Here is a 23,904-nt window from a genome sequence, read left to right as displayed (position 1 = left end):
GCCACTTCACTTCGTCTCTAATAGCACTCTCTGCCTCTTTTTCCACACATCCCTCTGTCAGTGTTTTCTCCCTCACCCCGGCTTAAGAAAGCTCCCTCACCTCCTGTTCTTCTCGTTCCGACACGGTGGGAAATCTCTTTACTGTTTCAGCCGCTCTTTGTGTTTTTCTCTTTCTGCCTATTCTCTCTGACTCTGTCAATCTATGTTTTCTCACACTTGTTGGAAATCCATTCATGCGATTTGTTAGACACTCTCATTCATACACTTCTGAGAAGCCTGATGTGGAGCATTTAGCACGCTGCCTTCAATCTGATTCCAATCACTTAAAGGAGTACACCAGATAAACCATCCGTTGATGTTTGCATATTCTTTCCATAATCAGGATCCAAGAAGAATAAGAAGGTGATGGCAGGCTGTATGCTAATGATTGGAAATCAGAACTTGAATTTTCAAATAATATGACATCTCACTGAACCATGTTCATGACATCTAAAAACTTCTGTAATCACTGACATTTTTCACATGCAGACTATTTTTCCCTCCAACTTTTCCAAGAAAGTTTTCTTAAAAGAAATGGCTCAAAACATTATCTATGAGTTTTTGTTTAATCATGAAGTCTATTAGAGTAATACATCCCATCTTTGGTAAAATGTATATTACACAGGCAGCTTGAACATAAATGTTAGTGAGTAGAGTTGTTTTGTAGATTTTTATTAAGAGTCTGTTACCATTTAAGCAGACATGAACAAATTACCCATTACAAATCTGTGAGTTTGACTGTTCTAACAAGCGCTGTCACTTGTTTTCAAAGCAATTTTGGCACTGAACTTGTATTTATCGCTGTTTTTTTTTCTCATTAGTGTCATTTTGGATTAGAAACCCCTATAACTTGAAAGGCTTAGTCCTCTGTCAGTATTTTTTTCTCCATTACACACTCAGTTTTATTTTTTATGACTCATTTTGTCTCCCTTTCCCCCCTCGCTGTGTTTAGTCTTAGATCCTTTGTAGTTTTCTCCCTGTCATCATTCTCTGTCTTTAATCCACACTCACTCGGTAGGTTTCCACTGTGTGTTAAAGCAGAACACCTGGAGAACACAGCCCCACCTGTTAGTGTGTGTTTGTGTCTGTGCCAGTATATGTGTTTGTGTGCAGGTTATTTTTTTTGTCCAGTGGGCTTTTTTGAGTTGCTGACTTTCTCCTTTTTGTTGATGAGAGACAGATGTTCTTGGATTACTCTCCCTTTCTAACATTCATCCTCCTCCGACTTCTTTTACTTCTTTTTTAGCCTCTGTCTTTTTTCTTCAAATTTTATATCAAACTTTTGTTTTAAGAAATAATCTTTTGAAAAAGAATTTAACTCTTTCAAATTTTCTAATATTAAAGCTTCATATTTCAGTTTATGTCATTCAGTGTTTATGCAGCATATCAACACAAAGTAGCACATGATCAGGAAGTTTTATTTTTTTATATTAGAACTTTAAAAAGTCTTTTGTGCATTTCTGCAACAGCAATTGTCTTGCAACTTTTGAACGTGTCTCAACTCCAGCAAACATAAATACAATGGCTAAATTCTGTTAATGGGTCATTGCTTTGATGCTATCCTGCATCTTAAAGCTGCAGGGTAGAATTAGAATTATATAACCATTGCTTTTATAGCCAATAGCAGTTTTGTTTAAGTCCAGCCATTTTTCATCTTCCTTTGTGAGAGAATTGTATTTCCAAATAAAAGTTTGCCACTCGACAAAAGAGTTAAGTTTTGCTCTGATCTGCCCAACAGTGACCAACTGTTTCTTGGTATTTATGCATTTCTATTGTACTAATTCTATTTTCAGAAGCTGGAGTTAGAGTTCAAGTTTAAAGTTTATTTGTACAGAACATTTCAGCAACAAGAGTGCTTTAGATCATGAAAACATCATGCAGTCACCAATTGCGAAACAATCAATAAACATTATATTTTGTCAAAAGCCATCAATACACATCAACTATGTTGATCAGTGGTCCATTTACTACTAATCAGATGCAAATAAAAGCTGAATGTATGGCACACTGTAGCTTTTATTTACAAAATATAAGCTAAAGTACATCAACATGTACTTTCCAGTTCATAGTTATGAGGTAACTTGTAATAGGCCTATGATATTAAATCACTTTGAAGTTTGTGGTTGTAATATGTCAAACTGAAAACTTTTAATGGTTATTCATAGTTTTAAGGCTTGTTATTCATGTAGCAAAAGTTGTAGACCTCAACTGGTCTCCTGGGCACCGTTTAAGGTCAGAATAATGAGAATTTATGACTCGTTCTCCTGTTTGGATTATCGAGGCCAGAACTGGTGGACAGTAGGTTTACAACCTTCTTCTCAACTAGCTTGCTGATGTGGTGGGGAAAAAAAAAACACATTTTCTTTTGTACATTCATGAATTAAACACCCACTGTTGTTGATGCTTTCATTATGGGATCAGGCTGATGGAAATAAGTGTGATTTTAGGTACATTTACTAAGTTCATGCAGGCTAGCAAATCGATTTCTGTGCTCTGAAAGTGTCTGTTTTGACTCAAATCGGGCAAAGCTGGAAGTGAGCTCAGAAACAAGGTCAGAGCATTTGCATTTGGTGCCAAAAAAACAAGGATCTACCTCATTTGAAAGAAGGAACATCATGAGTTTATTTTCATATGACTGAGAATATGCGACTCATTTCTGCACTGAGACATCTGTGTGCGTGTGTGTGTGTGTGTGTGTGTGTGTGCGTGCGTGGGGGTGTGTGTGCGTGTGTGTGTGTGTGTGTGTTGAGGTTTGCACTTGTGGGGAAAAGTTGCTGAATAGGTGTTATCAGGATGCAATACCAAACACGGCAGAGAGCCATAAATAATGCAGTGACCTGTCTTATATCCCTGCTTGACTGCTTAGCACCATTTACCGCCACTTATCTTGCTTGTGTGTTTGCGTGTGTGTGTGGTCTGAATCCAGTGATGTCTAAGCCAGACGAGGATAAGCGATGTTCAGCGGTTTTTGTTTGCACATTTGTTGTGAATATGTGGTCTAAATACAAACCTCTCCCTGATGATCTCCACATGCTCCTGTGGTTTGGGAGGAAAAAAAAGCTGTGTTGTGTGAAAATGAGGGTCAACGGGAGGGAAGTGTTTATGGAAGGGACGGAAGCTGAAACAAAAAAGAATTTAGGGTTTTCATGTGGTTTCCTTGGCCTTATAAAAGTCGGAGAAGGATGCTGCACAAGTCTAAAAGCACAGTTAAAGTGAATACTTTTTTGCTGTTTGATCATTCTTGGCATGATCTGAGTGTTTTTTTTTTCTTTTGCCAGATCAGCATCTCCTCCTTACAGCATGCAGATCACAGATCTTTAGTGTAGAATACAAATTAGAATTCCAATTGATTTTGTGTTGGAAGCTGTGCTTATATGCTTGATTATCCTCATTTACTCTCACAAAACATGTCTCACTCTCCCTGTTAGCTTTGTATAGGATGCATAACAAAACTATTTACACCCCTGAACTTGTATTTTTTTTTTATGTGATAGACTGAGACAAAACAGCACATAGCAAAATGTAATTCCTTGATTTTATTATAAATCTGAAAAGTGTGGCGTGCGTTTACTGTACACCTGCAGTAAACCCATTTCTCTGATACCTTTTAATTTAATCTAGTGGAACTAGTAGAAAACGTTTTAGGGAGAGCCTCAGAGGATAGAAACTAAATACTTCCTCTTCTGGTCCTGGGAGGACAGAATACATGTCTCACATGACTCCTTATATCACTACAGAGCTTTCTGTATGTCAAAAAATGTACTTTTAAAATTTCTTGAAAGTACATAAGAGGTACGTCACAGTATTAGGGTAATACTAAGAAAATTTTTTATTATGAGAACAAAATTACATTACGAGAATAAAGTTCTAGTATTATGACTTGATTCTCAAAGTACTGACTTTATTCGCATATTATGACTTATTCTTGAATTATTTCAACTTTGTTCTCAATATGATTTCTCATAATACAACTTTATTGTATTATATTGACTTCATTCTCATACGACTTTATTCTCATAAATTAATTATTTTATTTTTATTATTATGGCCCAAATATTCTGTCATACTTTATGGACTTTACAGGCTTTAAGTTTTAAATTCTCTTCTTGGATAACCAGAGAGTCGGTCCATTTTCTCTCAGCATTTTGGCAGAAGTCTTTTAGACAACCAACAGCTGCTTGCTTGATTTGTTTTTTCTTTTCTCCAGAGACCTGTACAGGCAACGTTACAATAATCTAATCTATTGAAAATAAAAACTGCATGTTTCTGTTTCATATTTTGATACAAAATTCTTTTTTCTGGCAATATTTACAAGGATATGGTTTATATGTAATATGTACTGAATACTGTTAAAATTTAGACAAAAATCCTTACAGACACCTAGTTTTTTAAATTAATTTTTGCCTCCTCAAGTCTGGTAAGTTTTAGTATCAAACAACTTTGGACTGGCAGAGCCACTAATTTTTGGTCTAATTACATTTACATTTGTATGCCGATGACATACAAATGCAAATTTGTATGTCATCAGCATAGGTGTTGTAAAATTTTGTACTTCTCAATGATCTTGGGGATTCACGTAGATGCTGAATAAAAGTGACTTGAGGATGGATCCTTAAGAAGCTCCACATGTAACCTTTGTTCACTTGGATTTCTGATCCACACATACAATAACGTAGTGGCGGTTTGCCACAATAAGATATGAAGTTAGCTCAGTAACAGACAACTTTGACTAAGCTAGTCAAAATTGTTCTTCAAAGTATAGATTTAGAGGAACTGAATGCAAATATATATATATATATATATATATATATATATATATATATATATATATATATATATATATATATATATATATATATATATATATATATATATATATATATATATATATATATATATATATATAACACTGTACTTAGATCTGTACTTGTAAAAAAAAAATGCATCTGTTAAAAAGGTCATTTTTCTACAAATGTATGATACCTGGGTTTTCTCAATCACATAAATTCCCACTAAAATTTACTGGATATTTTAGTGTAACTAACAAATAAAACAAAATTGTTCTCCAAGCCAAGCTACATGCCTTCTTCTGTTTTAAAGAATGTCTAGCTCTCCCTCGTTGTGTATATCATTGCCTTCCCACTGCAAGGACCTGACATTTAATTTCAATGTGCATATATCTAAATGATTGTGTGTGCAGATGAGTGAACATAATCAAATCTACTTTAAATGGCACCTAATGCGAGACGATGTCAGCTGTGAACTCTTGAGCTCAATTTATGTCACTTGCTGCCCTGTTTGGATTCAGTAATTGTTTGATGACTTTGCGTGGATCTCTTGGAATTGATAGTTTCTAAAAGAGAAGCAGACACAATATTTCATACAAACCAATCAGTCTGATTCCTCAAATGCTTAGAGGTATTATCCTTATTAGCTATTGGTCAAAGGTGATTGATGGGAGATGGGAGAGATCCATAATGTTGAAAACTGAATTAACAGAGAAAAGCTCTATGCTGGTCAGTTGGGTTTTGTGCAGGTGGTTGAATTGTTTTCTTCTCTAATTCTTCATCAAGAAGACAGTTGGTTGAGGATGACAGTCGGCGGTAAGAAAAAGATAATCTGGGTAAATTTTAAAGGCCTGTCTGTATCTGCAGCCTTTTTCTCTTATGATACATATAAGATTTATGGTTTGATCAGTCTGTTCTACTAACAGCTTCCCATCTCTCAGATTTGCAAGTTGCAACTTTGCAAGTTGTTGTTCTTTGCAGAACAATTACAAGAACCACTGTTTATGTGCAGTACATACATTTATATAATATGAGATGAATGGTTAGATATCTTTTTTTCAGTTTGCTTTTCCCTCAATTGTTATGATTTTGAACAAAAGAAAAGCATTGAGTGTGTTTTATTGTTTACTATGTACTATGTCTATTGCCAGTGACACTGTTCATTTCACTGACACTGTAATATTTTTAACCATGTTCAACATAAACAGCATTTCAGGTTGTGACAAAAAAGCAATCAAATCTAAATGGATACAATTTTTCAATCAAATCTATTTGTAATCTATTAAAGTTTATGACTATGTCTCACACATCACCCCTTCTAAATGTTTGATTTGACAGAACTATCTAATCAAAGCTTCTGTAACTGGTTTTTGGCTGGTGCTGCCTTCAGATTCTGGAGTGGTTAAACACTAATCCAGGTGGTGCTGACACAAAATGCGCATGGCTGGGTTACACGGCTCTTGTAACTCTACTCCTACATTTCTGTGTGTCACCAGGGAGATTGGAAACAGATAGGAGATGGACGGGATTAGTTGGTTCTTAGAGTGAGGGAGAGGGAATTAGAGAGATCCAGACTGCTGATCATTAATTGTTAGCAGACAGAGTGAGGCAGACACCAGGTACGAAAGCCAAAATGTCAGTCATGTTGTTTGCTGACTGCTGAAATCTGATCTTCGCTGTAAACTTCTCTTTCTTGAGATTTAAATGGTTTATATGTATCAGAGTTGGAATGTTTTTTTTATTGCTATACATTAATTAAAATGAATGTAATCACTATTTCTTATGAATTTTAAACTGTAATAATTGCATGTAATGGTGATATCTGGTTATGTGTTCATGCTCTGCCTTATGTGTGCATGTCTTACTCCTCTCAGAGATGGTTTACAGTAGCCAGTCTATTAATAGCTTTAAACCATGTTGTATTCTGCTGAGCAGTTTGGCTTGGCTATGCTAGCCCTCGCAGCACAGTGGTAATAAATAAAACGTCATAGCACAGAAGGCCTGATGGTGGCTCACACAGCCTCCTCAGACAGACTCTACTCTCTTCAACATTTCTCCTGGAGGCATGTCTCGTGATGCGTATTTAGCCGTGGCTCAGTAAATAATGAACTCTGTCAGGAGTCCAATTGTGAGTTTGTTCTCCCGTTCTCTGGAAAACAGGAAATTATTTTAGAGTGTTGCATACCAGCCAAGTATTTTCCCATCAATCAGCCAGCACTGGCAGATGCTGTTTTCATTTAAATGACCTAGTCTGTTGTGGCCATCGTTTTCCCCAAATATTTACAGAAAATCCATCTGCTTTTTTGCAGATAGTGTTTTTTTTTTTTTCATTATTATTATTTGTTGCTGTTGAAATAAGGCCATCTTTATGGTTGCTTTTTCAAACCTGCAATCAAAAGACATGTTCCTTTTACTTCCTTGAGCAAGCACTGGTCACACTTTAAATCCTTAAATGACATTGTGATTATTTGCTCTTCTGCTTTGTGAGAAGAGAGTCTGTTACTACTCCACCTTGTTGTTAATGTCATGTGATGTGATAGAACAACACAAAGTAGTGTACAATTGTGAAATAGTGGAAATAGGCAGAAATACTTTATTGTAATTCAACTGCACATTTAAAGTGTACGCTGCAAGAAATACTGTTCCAGATTGCAGCAATCCGCAATACACATGTGGAAGAAGTTTTTTCCACTCCAATGAGACCAAAATTGAACTGGTTTTAATCAACAGCAAAAGTGAGGAAAGCAAAACTTTGTGAACAGTTAGATATCCAGAGCTGAGTGTTTGTGCAGTCAATCAAAAAGAGCAGCCACCGTTTTAGTACAACAGAGCCCATACATTTCACACAGTAGAGTTGTGTGTGTTATGCTGCTGGGTGAAAGAGATCTGAATGTGTTGCCCATCTGTGTCAGATTGAATCTGCATCTGTGAATAAGTGGCATTGTTTATGACATGAGACAGACATATGACTGCTGACAAGTGGATCCGCTCTGTGACAGTAACTGTGGCTTCTGGAGGGCGGAGTGTGTATGATGGCAGGTTTGTGTGTCATCATGAACCACAACAATGTCTCTGTTCATCAGGTTGAGATTCCCAGTTTCTCATATCCTGTCTTTATGAACAGATCTCTTATTTTGATTGTTCTCCTTGCTTTTTACCCCAATTACAGATAAAATCAAAATAAAAAAAATCTATTTTTGATGATAATTGTGTTGATTCGCAACAAATGCACAACACTGACCTTGATGTCACTCTTATCTGCTGATGTCAACTTCGAAGTATTATTGAGAGCTTTATCTATTTTTTTTCCATTTACTTTCAATTTCTTTCTTCATGATTTCTTCTAAAATCGGAAGCACATCTGTGATAAACATTGAGATGATAAATTATTTAAATCTATTCCCATATTAGCACATTTTAGGAAAGGTTAGATCATTTAATTAGAAACACAAACAATCAATAGATGTATGATTAATTATCATTTAATGCGTCATTTGATTAAAATAATTCCAATCGATTAACTAGCAACATCAGTCTTGTAGTTTGGCCACCATCCAGCAGATGACACCATCAGTCATCCATAAACCAGCTAGAGACAGAAATAAAGATGGCAGAGCCATGCCAAGATGGGAAACTGAAATAAAGTCAATTGTGGGATGCAGAATGCACTTCATGCGTTTCTGTTTTTAACATGAACACTCGACAAACTCCTTTAATTTCACCTTAACAGCGCTCATTCAAGAAATTATTAAAATATGTTTTGTTTCTTGTTTTGAATTCAGTATATTATGAACAGTTTAGCCTTTTATGTTGATATATCTTACATCTTGATGCAACACAACATTAAAGTTTTTTAAGAAAATGGCCGCTTGTCAATTACGGTAATTGTTGTCACCACTCTTTAAAGTAAGATCTTCCTATAAATGTCAATAAATTGAAAGGCAAATCTCACATTTTTCCTTATGTCACTCATGCCTCGTCTGTTTCCATTCACCCAGCCTCCGAGCCATGTGGTGGCAACTTAGATGCCACGTATGCCGGCTACATCACCACCCCTGGCTACCCACAGGAGTATCCGCCCCACCAGAACTGTCACTGGGTCATCACGGCCCCGGAGCCATCGCAGCGCATCGTCCTCAACTTCAACCCACACTTTGAAATGGAGAAGCTGGACTGCAGGTGAGCGAAAAACACACAGATGACCCTGATGGCTGGCAGACAAAAGGGCTTTAGAGATAAATATTGAGAATGAATTGGTTTAAACAGTGGGGACATTTAAAGTTAGATGAGAAGCTACAGTGAGTCTGAGTTTCTTCTTTCTGTCTGCAGCTTTGGGTCTCGCCTGTTTCTCAGTGAGAGTTGCTGGTGAACTTCAGCCCACTCTCCTTCTGTTTCTTTGGCTTTCACTTTGCCATAATAATCACTTTGGGACCTCCCTTGGTCCCCTGTCTCTAATTATCAAAGTCTAATTACGACACATTTACTGTTCCAGCAGGCTTTTTCACACTTTGGCTGCATTAAAACAGATTAGAGGATTTGGTGTTCGTCACGTTTTTGGGCTGTTTGGCTTTGGTTGCACAGCGAGACCGACAGGAAGACGCCATTAAATCAAAATCAAACAACCAGCAATAAAGGCTGAAAAATAAATTGTGGAAAATTGCATTTTTGGATTAGAGTTTTAGGAGGCAATCAGGAATCAGGTTAACTCAAAAGTCTATTTCTCAACTAAATAACTAATTTACTCATCTTCACTAAATAAAAAGAACAATAACTGAATTTGGAGTATTCATTTGATTTTACTTTTGTTACACTTTGTGCTTTTATTTATCTCGTGCTGCACTATTCATCAATGAAAAAAAAAATCTTTTTACTTAGGAGATTTTCTTTTTTGCACCTTATAAAATAGTCTAAAAGACAAGGACATTAACGTTGGCAAGCCAATGTTGAATTCTTTCTTGAAAAGGAAGTTATTTAATTGCACTTAAACAATAGCCGTACCATTTTTTAAATCTCAGCCAATTCTTGTGGATCTTACTCATATGTTTGATCATTTTCATGTGGCAGAGGTCAGTGTTGCTTCATTACAGTTGTCATTGCAGATAATCTTTTTCAAGCAGTCATTAATAAATTGATTGAATGTCTATTCCAAAGTTTGTTTTTTTCCAGTAATTCTCATCCTTGTCTACGTTCTCTCTGTTTTCTAGCCTTTGTTTTTTCCACGTCTCTTTTTAGCTGCACAGCCATGAACTTTCATATCAGCAGTAGCAAAAATTGGCTGCAGGTTCTGTAACATTTTGTGGTTTTGTGAGATTTCTTTTAGCAACTTGTGGTTTTCTCTCAGGGCAAAGCTGCTGGTGCTGCAAGGTCATGTTGGCATTTGATTATTGCAAGACTTTTTTTTCCATCAGTGTGATGGATGATTTCTAGTTATTTTAAGATAAATAGAAATCTATTAGTCAGACTCATTACTTGCTACAATCAGAGATTTCTAATTCACACAGATTTTTGATCTGGTATTCAAGAGTCAAAAGCACACAATTTTAAATGTCTGAGATTTTATAATGGAAAGCAAAATACAAAGAAATGATCGAATCATGTGTACCTGAAAAATACAAAGAAATGATCGAATCATGTGTACCTGAAGTGATACGCCTTTGTTTGATTTTAGCCATTTTAAATAGAATAAAAATTAATATATTCCTCAACAAAAAATGCATTTTCATTATATTTTACAAAGTATTTTATTTTAAAATGTATTCAGTTTTTATTATTTGGCTATGTTAGTTTTGTTATCATTTATTTTGCATGTTAAATTACCACGTTTAGATCTCTTAATATCACATGCACACTTTCATGCGGTGTCCTGACGTTTTCATGTAACTGTACACTGTTGCTGTTGTTCATTCACAAAAAAAAAGTTTGCTGAGTAATTATTCTCTAATTTCTAGTGCAATTGAGACAAAACTTACTTACTTACTAGTTTTCAGCAAGATATAGGAGATTGTTTTGTAAATTTTTTAATATTAATGAAAAAGTAACATCAGCAGATTATTTAACTTGTCAGAAGACATTTTTTCCATATTATGAGATAACTATAAGATAAAGAAAGTACTGTGGTAGGAAACTTACAGTAATTAGCTGAGTAAGTTAGCATTCACATTCAGGGTGGTTTATTTTGAGCAATATTTTGTACAACCTCTTCAAACTTCTTCACTGCATCAGATGGCAAAACTCCAAGTCAACACTGAAAGTAGAAGTTACTGCAGACATTTTAAACAATACAAAATTGCTGACTCACTATATAATGGACCAAGAGAGGACAAACTGAGCACAGCTGGTGACATTTACAAGATATCTGTGCACCTAAAACACTGAACAGGCTTGTGAAGTCTTAAGTGCCACAAGATCTACTGTCTGCAAGTTCTTATCTCTGTGGCTGCCTCAAAATGGGGGAATGCTTCGCATACACAGTAGAGAGAGAGACCTTTGGGAGGTAGTGTGTGTAAAAAAACTGGAGATTTAAACTTTCTGGCACAGATAGCAACAGAGAAAAATAGAGAAAGACACACATAGTAGCACACACTTACTTTTCCAACCTCAGTCTGCTTTTCAGTGCTTTCTCATCCACTTATTAACATTTCAGCCGTATTAATTATAGATAGGTGAATTCTCCCCACTCAGATGTACCAAAATCATTCAGACATTTCTTTCCTGGGATTGAAGCATCAATATTTTACCGGCTGTCTGTTTGTTAACAGCCAGGGAAGTAGAAAATGCCCACTGTGCTTTGTTCCGGTTTGCTTTCCCACAGAGCTGTGAAAATGAAAAGCATACTTCTCCCTTTGTCCCCGGGCTCTTGGTATTTCTTCAGCTATACTCACTGTCCAGTTTATACAGGGGATTTCTCCATTTTCCTGTCTGGATTTTTCTCCATATCTCCCCTCACCACCTCCTCTCTCACCCTCTTGACTTATCTTGTGCCTCACTCGTCTCAGATCCATTTAAGGTTCAGCCGTTTCCCACGAGAATGAAATGTAGCAGGAATAAGAAATAACATGCTCTGATTTTTTAGTTTTTTTAAGACCTGATTTAGCCTGCAGAGTGAGATATTTGCAGTGTTGCTGATGCCCTTTGGTGAGGAGCTATTTAGGTTTACAAGCTCCTGGCCCCCAGTGCATCTTCATGAGTGTGTGTGTGCCTGAAACTGAGCTGTTGGGTTCAGAGGGCAAAAAGAAGTAGGAGCTGTTGGTGTTTGCTTCTATGTCAGATATACATACATGGTCATTCACTGATTGTGAGCAACAAACAACACATGTAACACACACGCAGATCAGTGCGTTTATTTCTTTTTATGTCTCTGGATGTCTCTTGCATTTGATATGGCTATAAAAACAGTGCATATGTTTCTCAGCTTTGGTGAAAACAGATAAACTGTTGTTAATCTCTTAAGAGAGTAAAAAAACAAACTCGTCTAGGGACAAAAAAGCAGACTGTGTCTGCAAACAAAGGCTGCTTTATGAACAGCCAGATGATTCATCCTGTCTCTTTCTGTCATTAAAAAAAAAACAAAAAAATAAAACAACCTCAAGATTTACTACCATCCATCAACAAACATGCAGTCATGCATCAACAACTGATGTACTATTTACTGTGATGAATATTATAATCTACTATGGTTCTGAGTTTTCTTTAGAGTTGTAATTTACTATGCAGTTTCTGCAAAATAAATAAATTAATAGATGGAACTCCGTTTTCAAAAAATGTGTATATTCTTAGGTGAAAAATGTGCTTATCCCTGCTTACCCCCTTCGATAAACTCACAAAAACAGCACAACATAATGAAAACACTAAAAAATTTCAACTACATTCCTTGTAAAGCATGTGAAAAACAAGCAAACACTTTTTTTTGCCTTTCTAGGTTTTATTAAATTCTTGTTGAAAAGAAATGGAAAAAATACAGCTGAATTTATGTTTTGTTAAAAATATTGACATCAGGGCTGCTGCTCATGTGCTCCTGTGTTTAGATCAATGTGAATTAGTGCTTGGGTGCTGTAGTTGTTCAGGAACAGATATAAATTGAGGTTAAGGCCTTAGCACTAACTCTCTTCGAAATACCATGTTGTAGTGCTTCAGTGTCAGCAGAACTAAAGTTTATAAATAGTGCTTCTGGGTTAGCACTGCCCACCACTGACTACTTATAATGGATCAAAAGAGAGACTGTATAGGTACCTGCATCTTCTGGTTCATCTGTAGCATGTACCAACTCTGCACTGGGTCCAGATGTCTCCAGCTAGCAAAAAGATCATGACTGAAAATATTTACATTTAAGAAGCAGGAGAATAACTTTAAAATAACATCATATGAAATATTAGTCAATACAATAAACTGATGCTGAAGAATACAAATTTTGGATTGGTGAATTACATTTTGCTATCAGAAAAATTGTATAAACCCAGTGATGGAGAGCAAATTTCATAATGTCATTCAAGCATAGTGTATTACTGTATTACATCTGGACCCAGTGCAGAGTTGGTACATGCTACAGATAAACCAGAAGATGCAGGTACCAATACAGTCTCTCTTTTGATCCATTATAAGTAGTCAGTGGTGGGCAGTGCTAACCCAGAAGCACTATTTATAAACTTTAGTTCTGCTGACACTGAAGCACTACAACATGGTATTTCGAAGAGAGTTAGTGCTAAGGCCTTAACCTCAATTTATATCTGTTCCTGAACAACTACAACTTACTTCACTCAATTTTAAAACTTCTGAATTTCCAAGCATATTTTGCATTTGACACTTATTTTCATGAAAGATTTTTTAAAAATTGTCTCTAAATGTCAGATACTAAATGACTCCTGATCAGGACATCTTTAAAAATTATCATTAAGAGAAGAATACACACTAAAGCATAGAATCAGTCAAAGCAAACCTGCTTGTAATGAGTCATACTTTCTTCTTGTCTGAGTTTTAGTTCCTCAGTAAATCCCACAGGCTCCTGCACCGTTCGATTAAAGTGATCCTTATACTGAGAGACCTGCTCACAAATTGCTTTGATTGAGCTTGTTCATTTTAAATATGCACCGTCTGCACAGCATCTGCCAAGTTACAAAAACCAATAGGTGGTGCACCTGCCAGAAGAACACCACTTAGTAATTATAACTTCTGGTGTATGCTGCTATATGATGTTACAAAAGTATGAATTCCTGCAGTTTCTGTACACTGTTTCCACTTACCTTTCAAGACAGGTCAATGCTTAAATCTTAGCCATGTACACTACCGTAATATGAGCTTTTCATGCTATAACCTTTAGTAAATATAGAAAAACTAAAAGTGTATAAAACTAAAAGTGTAGTAAAAATTATTCATACAGTTACATTAATTATCTTAACATATTGGTTATTTATTCCATTTATGTTAATATTTGTAGAATATACTCATTGTTAGCATGGATGAACCCATAGATTACAATTTTTTGACAATATTATAAACAAAAACACCTAATCTATTAGTATGGTTGTACTGTTTAAGTAATAGTCGTTGTTGTGCAGATTATTATCACATTTTGATATTTTGTTCACATATTGTGCAAAGTCATAACAAGGTGATAATAGTTAGTAGGGCAATCTGCTCATGTATCCAGTCTGTTGTAAGTAACTGCAGTTTTTAAACTGTGTTTTTGTAATAGGAGCAACAGGACCACTCCTTTTTTTTCAAACCATGACTGTCTGTGTAAATGTAATAAGCAATACTTCAAAGAGCAAAATCTTTACTTCTTGTAACATAGAAAAAAAGTGTTATAACAATCAGCCATCTACCTGGCAGTGTGCAGCAAAGAGGAGGACCATTGTTGTGATACTCTGTACAATATGCCGTTTATCCAGCATTTCCTTTAGCTGAAAGTTGGGACTTTCAGCTAAAGTTGGAGCAGCATGATTAAGGTTTTCAAAAGAGACATTTTCTACAGTTAATTTAACATTGCTGATTTAGTGAGTGATGACTTCATATTTTACATTTATTTGGCTCATAAACTTTCTTAAGCTGGGTTAATTCATGTTTACCAAAAGCCAAGTATCCATCTCCAAGTAAGCAAACTGCTGTTGTTGATTATCACTTTGGCCACTGCACCTTTGAGTATTTTTCCAAGTAAAAACGTCAGTGACGGGTTCTTTCAGTTTCATTGCTTACCATTTGTTTTGAAAAACAGTTTCTTGCTGAGGTGAAACATTTCTATAAATGATGGGAGAACTTTTGGGACTTCTGAGGTAGACATAGGCAATCTTCCTTTGGGTTTACAGAATGAGATTTACTGCTTTGACTCATTGGTTCGGTTGTTTATCTCACATGTTCCCCCATACCTCGCTGCACTGCTCTGTCTCTGAAAACAAGATCTCAATTTGGAGTATTTGGAAATCGCTTGCACACAAACACAGTCGCACACACAGCCGCTGGGAGGAAAGTGCAGCGTCAGGGTCCGCTGAGGGCAGGCACAAATTATCCTGACAGATACCTCCTGTCGCTCTGTCTCCTCTCCTCTTTCCTGCTGGCTCTTTCCCCCGTTCTCGCCCCTAGATTCATGTCCCTGCTCCCACCCTCGTCACCGTTGCCCAATGGATTCCATCTATCATCTTTCATCTGCTCTTGCAACTTTGCCCATCTCACCTCCGTCAATCTTTCTCCCCTGCGAACCTCCTTCCTTCTCTGTCTCCTCTGCTCTCCTGTTTTTGACCTATTTTTGTTCAGTTTACTATGTGTGATTGAGTCTAATTTATCTCCCTCTTTCCATCCCTCTCCAAGCTGTCAGTCTCTATCAGATGATCTTTGAAGAATCAAAATCACCATTCAGCATTCAGTTTCAGAAATCAAGGACTACTAAATACCTTTTCTAAGTCACATCTCTCTTTTTTTTCTTTCTAGTATTTCTATTTGCATTTCTTTTCATTACATCTGGCGTTTTTTACCTCTGTCTTCCTCTTCAAAAACAGGAAATGATACATAATGTCATGATGGCTAACCATAAAATCATCACATGCAATCAAGTCCAAGGATATTTTTGGTACTAAAGTCAAGTTATGCTTCCTACAAGCAACATATGCAGCCTTTTGTGAAGTGTGGGGAGTAAAAACAATGAGTAGTAGTATGACAACAATTTTCCACATTAGTTATGGTTACAACCGCAAACATGTTTTCCAATAAACACAGAATAGTTGAGAATTTGAAAAGTGAAGGAAAGACACCACACGAAAGTGTGGGACCATTTTTACATTTTAGTTTCATTTTTTGCCAATTTTCCGTTTTTCTTTGCGAATCAGCTAAAGCTCAGTCATGTTGGATGAAGAGCCTTTGTGAACATCTGTTTTAAGTTTTATCAAAGATTTTTTTTCTAACGTGACTTAATCTAAATAATTTCATTGCATCTTGTCTGTATTTTTGGAGCCGTTGTCTTACTAGAAAGTAAACCTTCAACCTGATCTTAAATCATTTTCAGTCTCTAAAGAAGTTCTGAAAGAGTTTTCTGTGTTTAGCTCCATCCAACTTGCCAAGATATTATTGAAAATAGGGATATAATCCCTATTTTTGCTGAAGAAATATTTGCTATGTCTCCTTCATGGACTTCTTACAGCAACCTTCTTGACATTCCTCCATCATGACCAGATTTCTGAGCTGCATGTTTCACTGTTGCTCCTTCAGTGTTACCATAAACCTTTTGAATACTCCAGAATTAAATGCTTTCCTTCCCTGGCCAGCAGTTTAAGTACTTTTACCTCATCTTGGTAGGTTTGCAATCCTGCTGTATTTTTTTCATTGTCAGATAGATTAAACAGTGCTAAGGTAGGATTTCAAAGCTTTGGAGGTAGCTTTAAAACCTTAACTCAACTTTTCCACTCTTCCCTTAATCATTTAACTGTTTCTTGAGCATCATGATGCTGTTTTTTCACTAGCAGTCTTAGAAAACCTCTCAGACCTTTAGAGAACAGATGTATTTATAGCTGGATCTGCTTATCAACTTTTTATTACTTTAAGAGTTAATAGTTGCAGATTTTATTCCAGAGTATCTGAGTAAAGGGGTCTAAATATATATGCACAACACACTTTTCAACTTTGTAAACAAAAACAAAACACACACACAAACAGATTTGTGTAGTTTTCTTACCACCAGACCACTTTGTGTTAGTCTCTTACATAAAATCCAATAGATTTTATGTAAGAGACTAACACAAAATAAAATTGGAATGAGACAAAATAAAAGAAATGATCCCAAAATAACAAAGGGTGTTCAAGGGTGTTCATTGGTGACGATCGCCCTTGAACAGGAAAAGTCACTGTAAAAAGAGGTTCATATACAGTCAGTAAAAAAAAAAAAAAAAGCAGAAAAGCCTCAGAGCTTGTTTTTTCCTCTGCCTCAATCAGTCATTTAACTTTATGTCAGATTTATTCTCTTTTCTGTGTCTCTTCGTGTAATGTGAGTCACATATCAAATGTGAACACTGCTGTCTGCAAATGTAGAAATATTTTATCACACATGCAGACACATCTGGCTGGCAGGCAGAAGCCGTGCAGACTTGACCAAGAGAAGAGTGAGAAGATGGAGCGATGTGATGTGACACTGGCCTCCGGGCAGCGCGGCAGAGAGGAGAAAGGTGGAGGGAAGAGAATGCATAACCGAGGGAGGAGGAGAGAGGAACAGCATGTGGAGTGACAGTTCGATTACCAGCTGTGGGCATTTAGCAGCTGCCTGCATGTTTGGATTAACATCACTGTGACTCTACCAGCAGGAGAGTCAAACATCCAGACAAAAGTTCAAACAAAGAGGCAAAGACGGTGTCATCACACTGTGTTGGCATGGAAAAAGTAGGAGATCGCTCCAGAAAATGAACAGTTTCAGTCTGTTTACCTGGTTTTGAGGTGAAAGCGCTGTTATTGGTAAACTATGCAGTGACTGCAACAAGTGCTCACAGAGAAATGTCAGCTGTTTATTTCGTACAGCTGGGGTCAAAGTCTAATCGGTGTGGTATTTGTATTCATACAAAAAGTAATGGGTTCAACAAAAAAACATTAGTCACATGTTCAACACATTCAGTGAAACAGCTAAAAAAAACAAGGCTTAAAACATGGAAAAATAAATCTACATCAAGAATTACAAAACACTGCAACAAAAAATGAATAAAGAAATGTCTACATTAAAATACAACAATATAGGTGTGAAATCTGAATTTTAAAGTCAGGAACAACATTTCTGGAATACAAATAAAGCATACTGGATGGTAAAAACAACCCATGTTTAAGCCATAAAACTGCAAAAATGTGCTCCTCCAAAGGTTTCCACTAGGGTTCTTGTAAATCGGTGCAGTTACAATTGTAGGAGTAACCAGCTTACTTTAACTACTATTATGTCATATGAGAAAATATGTTTGGTCATTGTTGCCAAGAATGTGGTGAAATCTAAGCCTTTTGAACATAATTCAATTTAAGTCAATGGATAATGTAGTCCATCTTTGATATTCATCCATCTGTCTGACCAAAAACAAACAAAAAAACCCAACCACTTCACACTTGTTGATTCAAGTGATGTCATGTTACAAAATAGATTTGATGATTTATTAACCAGTAATGAAGTGACTTTAAATTATGCATGCATACATAACCTCCTTCAGGTATTGTTGGCAATAATGATAATACCTCTGTGGTGATTTATGGATGCTGCCTGGAGCCCTGAAGGTCTACCTGATCAATGTCTACTACTGTAATAACCATATGCGTGTGTGTGTGTGTGTGTGTGTGTGGGGGGGCGGGGGTGTCGGTGAAGGACTGATCCTGGTCAATGTGTGTTAAAACCATAATGAGGAATCGATTAGTTGTCCTGGAGACTATGGCTGGAAACATGCGTACATACATCCCCCCTTACACTCATGCACATCGTCCAGCACTAGACAATAATAGACCTATTACCTGATATCAGTGAAGTCGGTCACCCTGCTTGCTCTCTATTACCTGCTTCACTGACACACTTACAGCTGCTGCTTTAAGTCAACGGAGGTGTATGAATATATTGTCTAAACTGAAAGCATGTGTGAGTCTCATTAAACAGAACACTTCTCAGTGACTGATTTATTGTTATTTATAGGCATAAGCAAGAGTAAAATTTCATGTGAGGCTGTGACTTTCAGAAATATTAGATATTGTGACTATGGACTCAAGCTACCTAAATAAAAATCCACTCTGGTAGATTCAATTGGTGTTTTGGACCTAATCTTCACAATCTGCTACTGAAAACTACTTGAACACTATCAGATGTGATTTGCAACACATCGTTAAATTCCTCATGGGTTGTTTTTGCTCACAGAAGCGTCTGGAAATGCTAAGAGCTTTTCCTTTCCAGCTTGTCCTGTGCAGTCCCCTCCCTCAGAAGTACCAGCGGAGAGTTTTCAGGATCAGTCCATGAGTCCTTTTAGCAGCCTTGTCCAAGTTGAAATCTGTGTTTGAAAACAAGGTTTGGATCTCATTAACAAAGAAACAAACTTTTTTCCCCCATCTTTTTGAAATGAATCTGGAAATAGTGGGCCTGTAGTCTGAACAAAGCCTTCAAATCTCCTGATTTTTTTCCCTCTTGGATTGCATCCATGGTAAAATAACAAGCATGCATAAGTGAAGTGAAGAAAAAAAGAGGGAGATCTGCAGAATTACAGTTTGTTGTGGCTTACAGGCATCGTCGCTTTTGCAAGAAGCATCTGCTAGCGGTCAGAGGGCTTGGCGGAAACTAGCAGATCTATAATTTCTTTCCTTTTTCTGACAGAGAGCCAAGAGTGCAGTTTTGCTTCTCTAAGAACAATCTTAGAATATCCCTTATGGCTAAATTTGCACTCTGACACTCACATGACAAAAGCAGAAGCAGTACATTCACTGATTTACCCCAGATGTTCTGATGTAAGTACTCTGAAGTTCCATATTTAAACTTATAACCGGTATCGTCAGGATGTGTATCAGCTGATTTCTTCAACTTATGTTTTTATTTTATTTTATTTTATGAAATTGATCTTAAACTGTTAAGCCCTTACTGCAAAACAATGTCCTTAGTTGAAGGACATTTTTGTATTCACACACAGAGTAATTACATAGTAAATTACTCTTAAAATAAGGGGTTTATTTTGGCAGCAGCATAATTTCACACTGAAAAATTTAGAAAGCAACCTATAATTTGAGCAAAGAACAGCCATTGGAAATTTTGCTTTCAAGAAAATCATAAGTGGCATAATGTAATTATTTTTAATATACTATTATTTAAAACAAATGTAACTGAAGCATTTGTATCTTCATTTATCTAGATGATTTTAGTGTCTTTGAACATATAATTAATAGTCCATGACTGCAACATGCAGTTGCCCATTTCTTTCAGCCAAGTGACTGATGTGTAGGACGAAAACCCTCAACTTATTTAGTTGCCACACAGTACCCGGTCAGCGAGGTAAAAGCATTTCCAAAAGTCACTACAGGACAACAGCATCACGTCTTCATAGCAGCCATTAGGTGTTTAGGAAGATTTACCTGGGAAAAGCTTTTCTTTTCTTCCAAGCCTGATTGTGTCAAGTTTGCTACTGGGATTTAACTAGGACAGTTTTCTTTGGTCAAATGAGACTAAGAGTTTTCATTCATTTAATCCTCATCTTTACAAGTATATTAGTAAGGTCATCGTTTCTGCACATTAGCTTTTTTTTGTCTCTATCATCATACTAATATGGTAGAGGACAAAAAAACTGATTTAAGTCTTAGAATTTAGAACTTTTTAAAAAGAAAAATCTGACTTTTTTTCTCAGAATTCTGACTTTTTTTAATGTAAAAATCCAAAACAATAACCAAAAATGATCAAGTGAATGCCAATTATGTTGTTTGTACATGAAAATAATAACTAATCTTCCTTGTCAAAGGATTTGTAAACTTGCCTGTCCCATATTTATTTGGCAGATTCAAATTTTAAGACTAAATTTGCCTGATGGTACATTAACAATTTAAACAATTCTGAATCTAAGAAAAGGATTCCGAATTCTAGGATTCAAATTATTTATTTATTTATTTATTTATTTATTTATTTATTTATTTATTTATTTATTCAGCAGCCCTGATATTTCTGACCTTTAAAAATACAGGAAGTGTGAAAGTTCATTTGACAGACTTTTATAAGCTTTCATGATCTAAAGAACTCAACTCAATTCCACAAACACAGATGAATAGATCTCCAAAAATCCAAACTGTCATGCTGGCTCTGACCTGCTCTTACAATTTGTTTTGGATCCAACATGTTTTTTTTCTCCATTTAACGTAAGAATCACTAAAAACCTTGCTACTTGTTTTCAGTAGATTCATTTTAGGGGAAACAGGGTGGGAGAATCAAATTTGAAGGTCTTTGGTGCCCTTTGGCAAGTCTCGGTACATCAGGGATTGGCTACAGTGGAGTATATTTGGGGAAAGAAGAGCAAAAAACCGGAGCGATGATGGGATTTAACAGTTTGTTAGAAACGGTGTACCTCCCACGCATGCATGGAGTGGAAACCTCAAACCCCTCAGAAGAACCTCGTATAAAACCACAAGCTTTGTTTGCATCAGCATGAACAGGCTGTGTGAATGTAGGTCTTAGAAGTTTTTGGGTTTGTTTATTCTTAAAGGCATAAATCTAAAGGTGAGGATGACGCCCAACCTTTTCTGAGATGTGGAGAAGGCAGTATGGATATAGTTGTGTGTCTTCTCTCTGATTCAATGTGTAAAGTAAAAGACAAATTGTAAAGGGGACACATTAGACAAAATTCTCCTTTGTCACATTTTTGTACTTTCATGTTGATCTCTACTGCTTCTATAAACAACCCAACGGCTTAAAAAGTTTTTTAAAAATTGGTCTCTAGAAAATGAACCATTTTCAAAAACCTTTGGGATGTAATGTCTCAAGTCAGCAGAAACTGATTACCTTTCTTTGAGCTTCTTTTCTAACTGACGAAAAAAGCGTGCAATTGAAAGGTGGGAAGGGCGTGGGAAGTAACAGAAACGTGTAAGTGTAATTGGTAAGTCACGATTTTGCTTGGATTTTAATTGATGCATTTTGCATCCAGTGAAAACAAACATGTTAACAAATAAACTGGAGAGTATGCTGTAAGTTTAGTGATATTTTCATGGTTGCGGTCTTGAATGGTCTTGAAATAAAAATCCCGAGACAAGACAAGACAAGACCGAGACCAAATGTGGTCGAGTCCGAGACAAGACCGAGACCATCAAAAAATAAGACCGGTCTCGAGTACTACAACACTGCCACTAACCAGCAACCCCATTGAAGTCCAGCTTGTCACTTCGCTCCTCAAGTTGAGCTCTGGCATGTTTGCTAAGCTGGTTTTTACCTCTGTATGTGATGTACAATGTCTGCTGGAAAAGACAAGTGTTTTGTTGTTGTCTTACCATTTAGAAACCTCTTGCTGCATTCTTGTTGGTTGTGCAGGAGGCTCCACGTCTGCTTTTCAAAGATGTACGATTGTGCATCTGTTTGCAGCTATTTTTATGTGTGAGTGTGAACATTGAGTTGAGCAGCAGACTGTTTGGATTTAAGGTGACATGAGGATCTAAAAAAATTTATTCTGGAATGAGTCACAAACAGGCAGAATTGATCAGATTAAAATCAAATTTTCTGAGAATGATTTTGTCCAAAAATGTCATAAACATGTTTTATCTAGCCCATAGATCCATCCTAACCTGTTCAAGGAAGCACAATTGGCTCGTTGGCTATGAGTTTTGCCTTTTCATCTTTAGACGGAGCTAATTCTGTGTTAAACAGCTCAAGATTAATTTAACGAAAAACTAGAAAAACCGGCACACTGAAGAATAATTAGAGAAAAAGTTGTCATTGCACAAAAGAGGTGTGGGTAGCTGTCACGACAATGAGATGTTGTTTTAGGAAATATATGACAAGAGCTGACACACTTACTCACTCACGCACCCACACTTGGCTGCAGAAGCACACACATGCTTGCACAGTGACAGTCTGCACCATAAATTTGGTGAAGGAGGGGAGGTTCTGCCTGAAACATGGTGGGAGGGAAAGAGGTGTGTGACCCTCATCATGTTGGGAGGCTGCTCACCTGTCAGATCAGACACAAACAGGAGGATGATAACAAACAGAGACTCACGCACAGGTAGAGGCACAGCTAAAACATCTATTCTTGGCTACATTTTAGAAAGCAATCAGTGATCTGGTGGGTTTTTAGTTCACGCCGGATATCTGTACTCTTTTTTTGATATGACAGGAATGATCACTTTATCCATGTGAAAATGTGAATTTATCTGTCATCCATAAAAGAAATATTGCTTGATCAGTAAAAAACACAATGTGCAGATGTATTGCTTTTAATGTTTTCTTTCCCATGCATATTAATGTCAATAAAGGTAAAGCTGCATATAATACCTCAGTTTCAGTCATACTTCAAGAATTACCTAATGTTCTTGTTCCAGAAAATATATTGTTTACTAAAATTATTAAAATTCAAACTCAAAAGTGAACAAATACAGAAAAGTTTCTGCTATGTAGTTATGTAATTGAATAAAATAGTGTTGAAATTGAAAAGCTGGGTTAATGCACCTTTGCTGATTCCATAAGATTTAAGAAAGTATGTATGTCTGTGTCTATGAATGTCTATAAAAGGATCACTTTGAGAAGTGCGCTTATCTCGAGCAAACAGGTCAGTGAGACCCAGTTAGTATGTGAAATATTATAATTCAGGAGAAGACAGTTGGAAAAAGACATTCCTGCACTTGAGCTTAGTTTGGAGATGAGTCCTGTGTTGCATTCTTTCATGTTGGTTTCTTATTTTTTCTGCAAATTATTAGTCTTTTTTTCCCTTTTCCTAGTTTATGTGTTCTTGCAACAAAATTGTACTCAATATTTACATTTTAAAAGTGCAGTTGAATGACATTAAATGGTGTGTATGTTTAGTTTATCCAGTTTCTGAATTCACTGAGCAGTATTTTTGCTCAGTGCTTCAGATTGCTGTTTTCTCTCTCTGCAGTTCCACATATAGCCTTCATTATTAAATCAACTTCTCAAATT

The 23,904-nt window shown here is 36.3% G+C and overlaps 1 protein-coding gene across 4 annotated transcripts in view; it reads left to right on the top strand.

The window, feature by feature from the left end:
- The window catches only part of LOC129374383 (neuropilin-2-like), a 114,675-nt gene that overhangs the window by 7,813 nt on the left and 82,958 nt on the right, over positions 1 to 23,904 (top strand). For all 4 annotated transcript variants that reach the window (XM_055052772.1, XM_055052770.1, XM_055052771.1 and 1 more), the window contains exon 2: positions 8,825 to 9,005. In XM_055052772.1, coding sequence (XP_054908747.1) covers positions 8,825 to 9,005 — 181 coding nt within the window. The remainder of the gene's footprint in view (positions 1 to 8,824; positions 9,006 to 23,904) is intronic.

The sequence above is a fragment of the Poeciliopsis prolifica genome, unplaced genomic scaffold, assembly GCF_027474105.1.
Source record: "Poeciliopsis prolifica strain line A6 unplaced genomic scaffold, Auburn_PproV2 SCAFFOLD036, whole genome shotgun sequence".
In the NCBI taxonomy this organism is placed as follows: domain Eukaryota; kingdom Metazoa; phylum Chordata; class Actinopteri; order Cyprinodontiformes; family Poeciliidae; genus Poeciliopsis; species Poeciliopsis prolifica.
The sequence above is the reverse complement of the archived record's forward strand: the minus strand, read 5'-3'. Positions and strand labels throughout refer to the sequence as shown.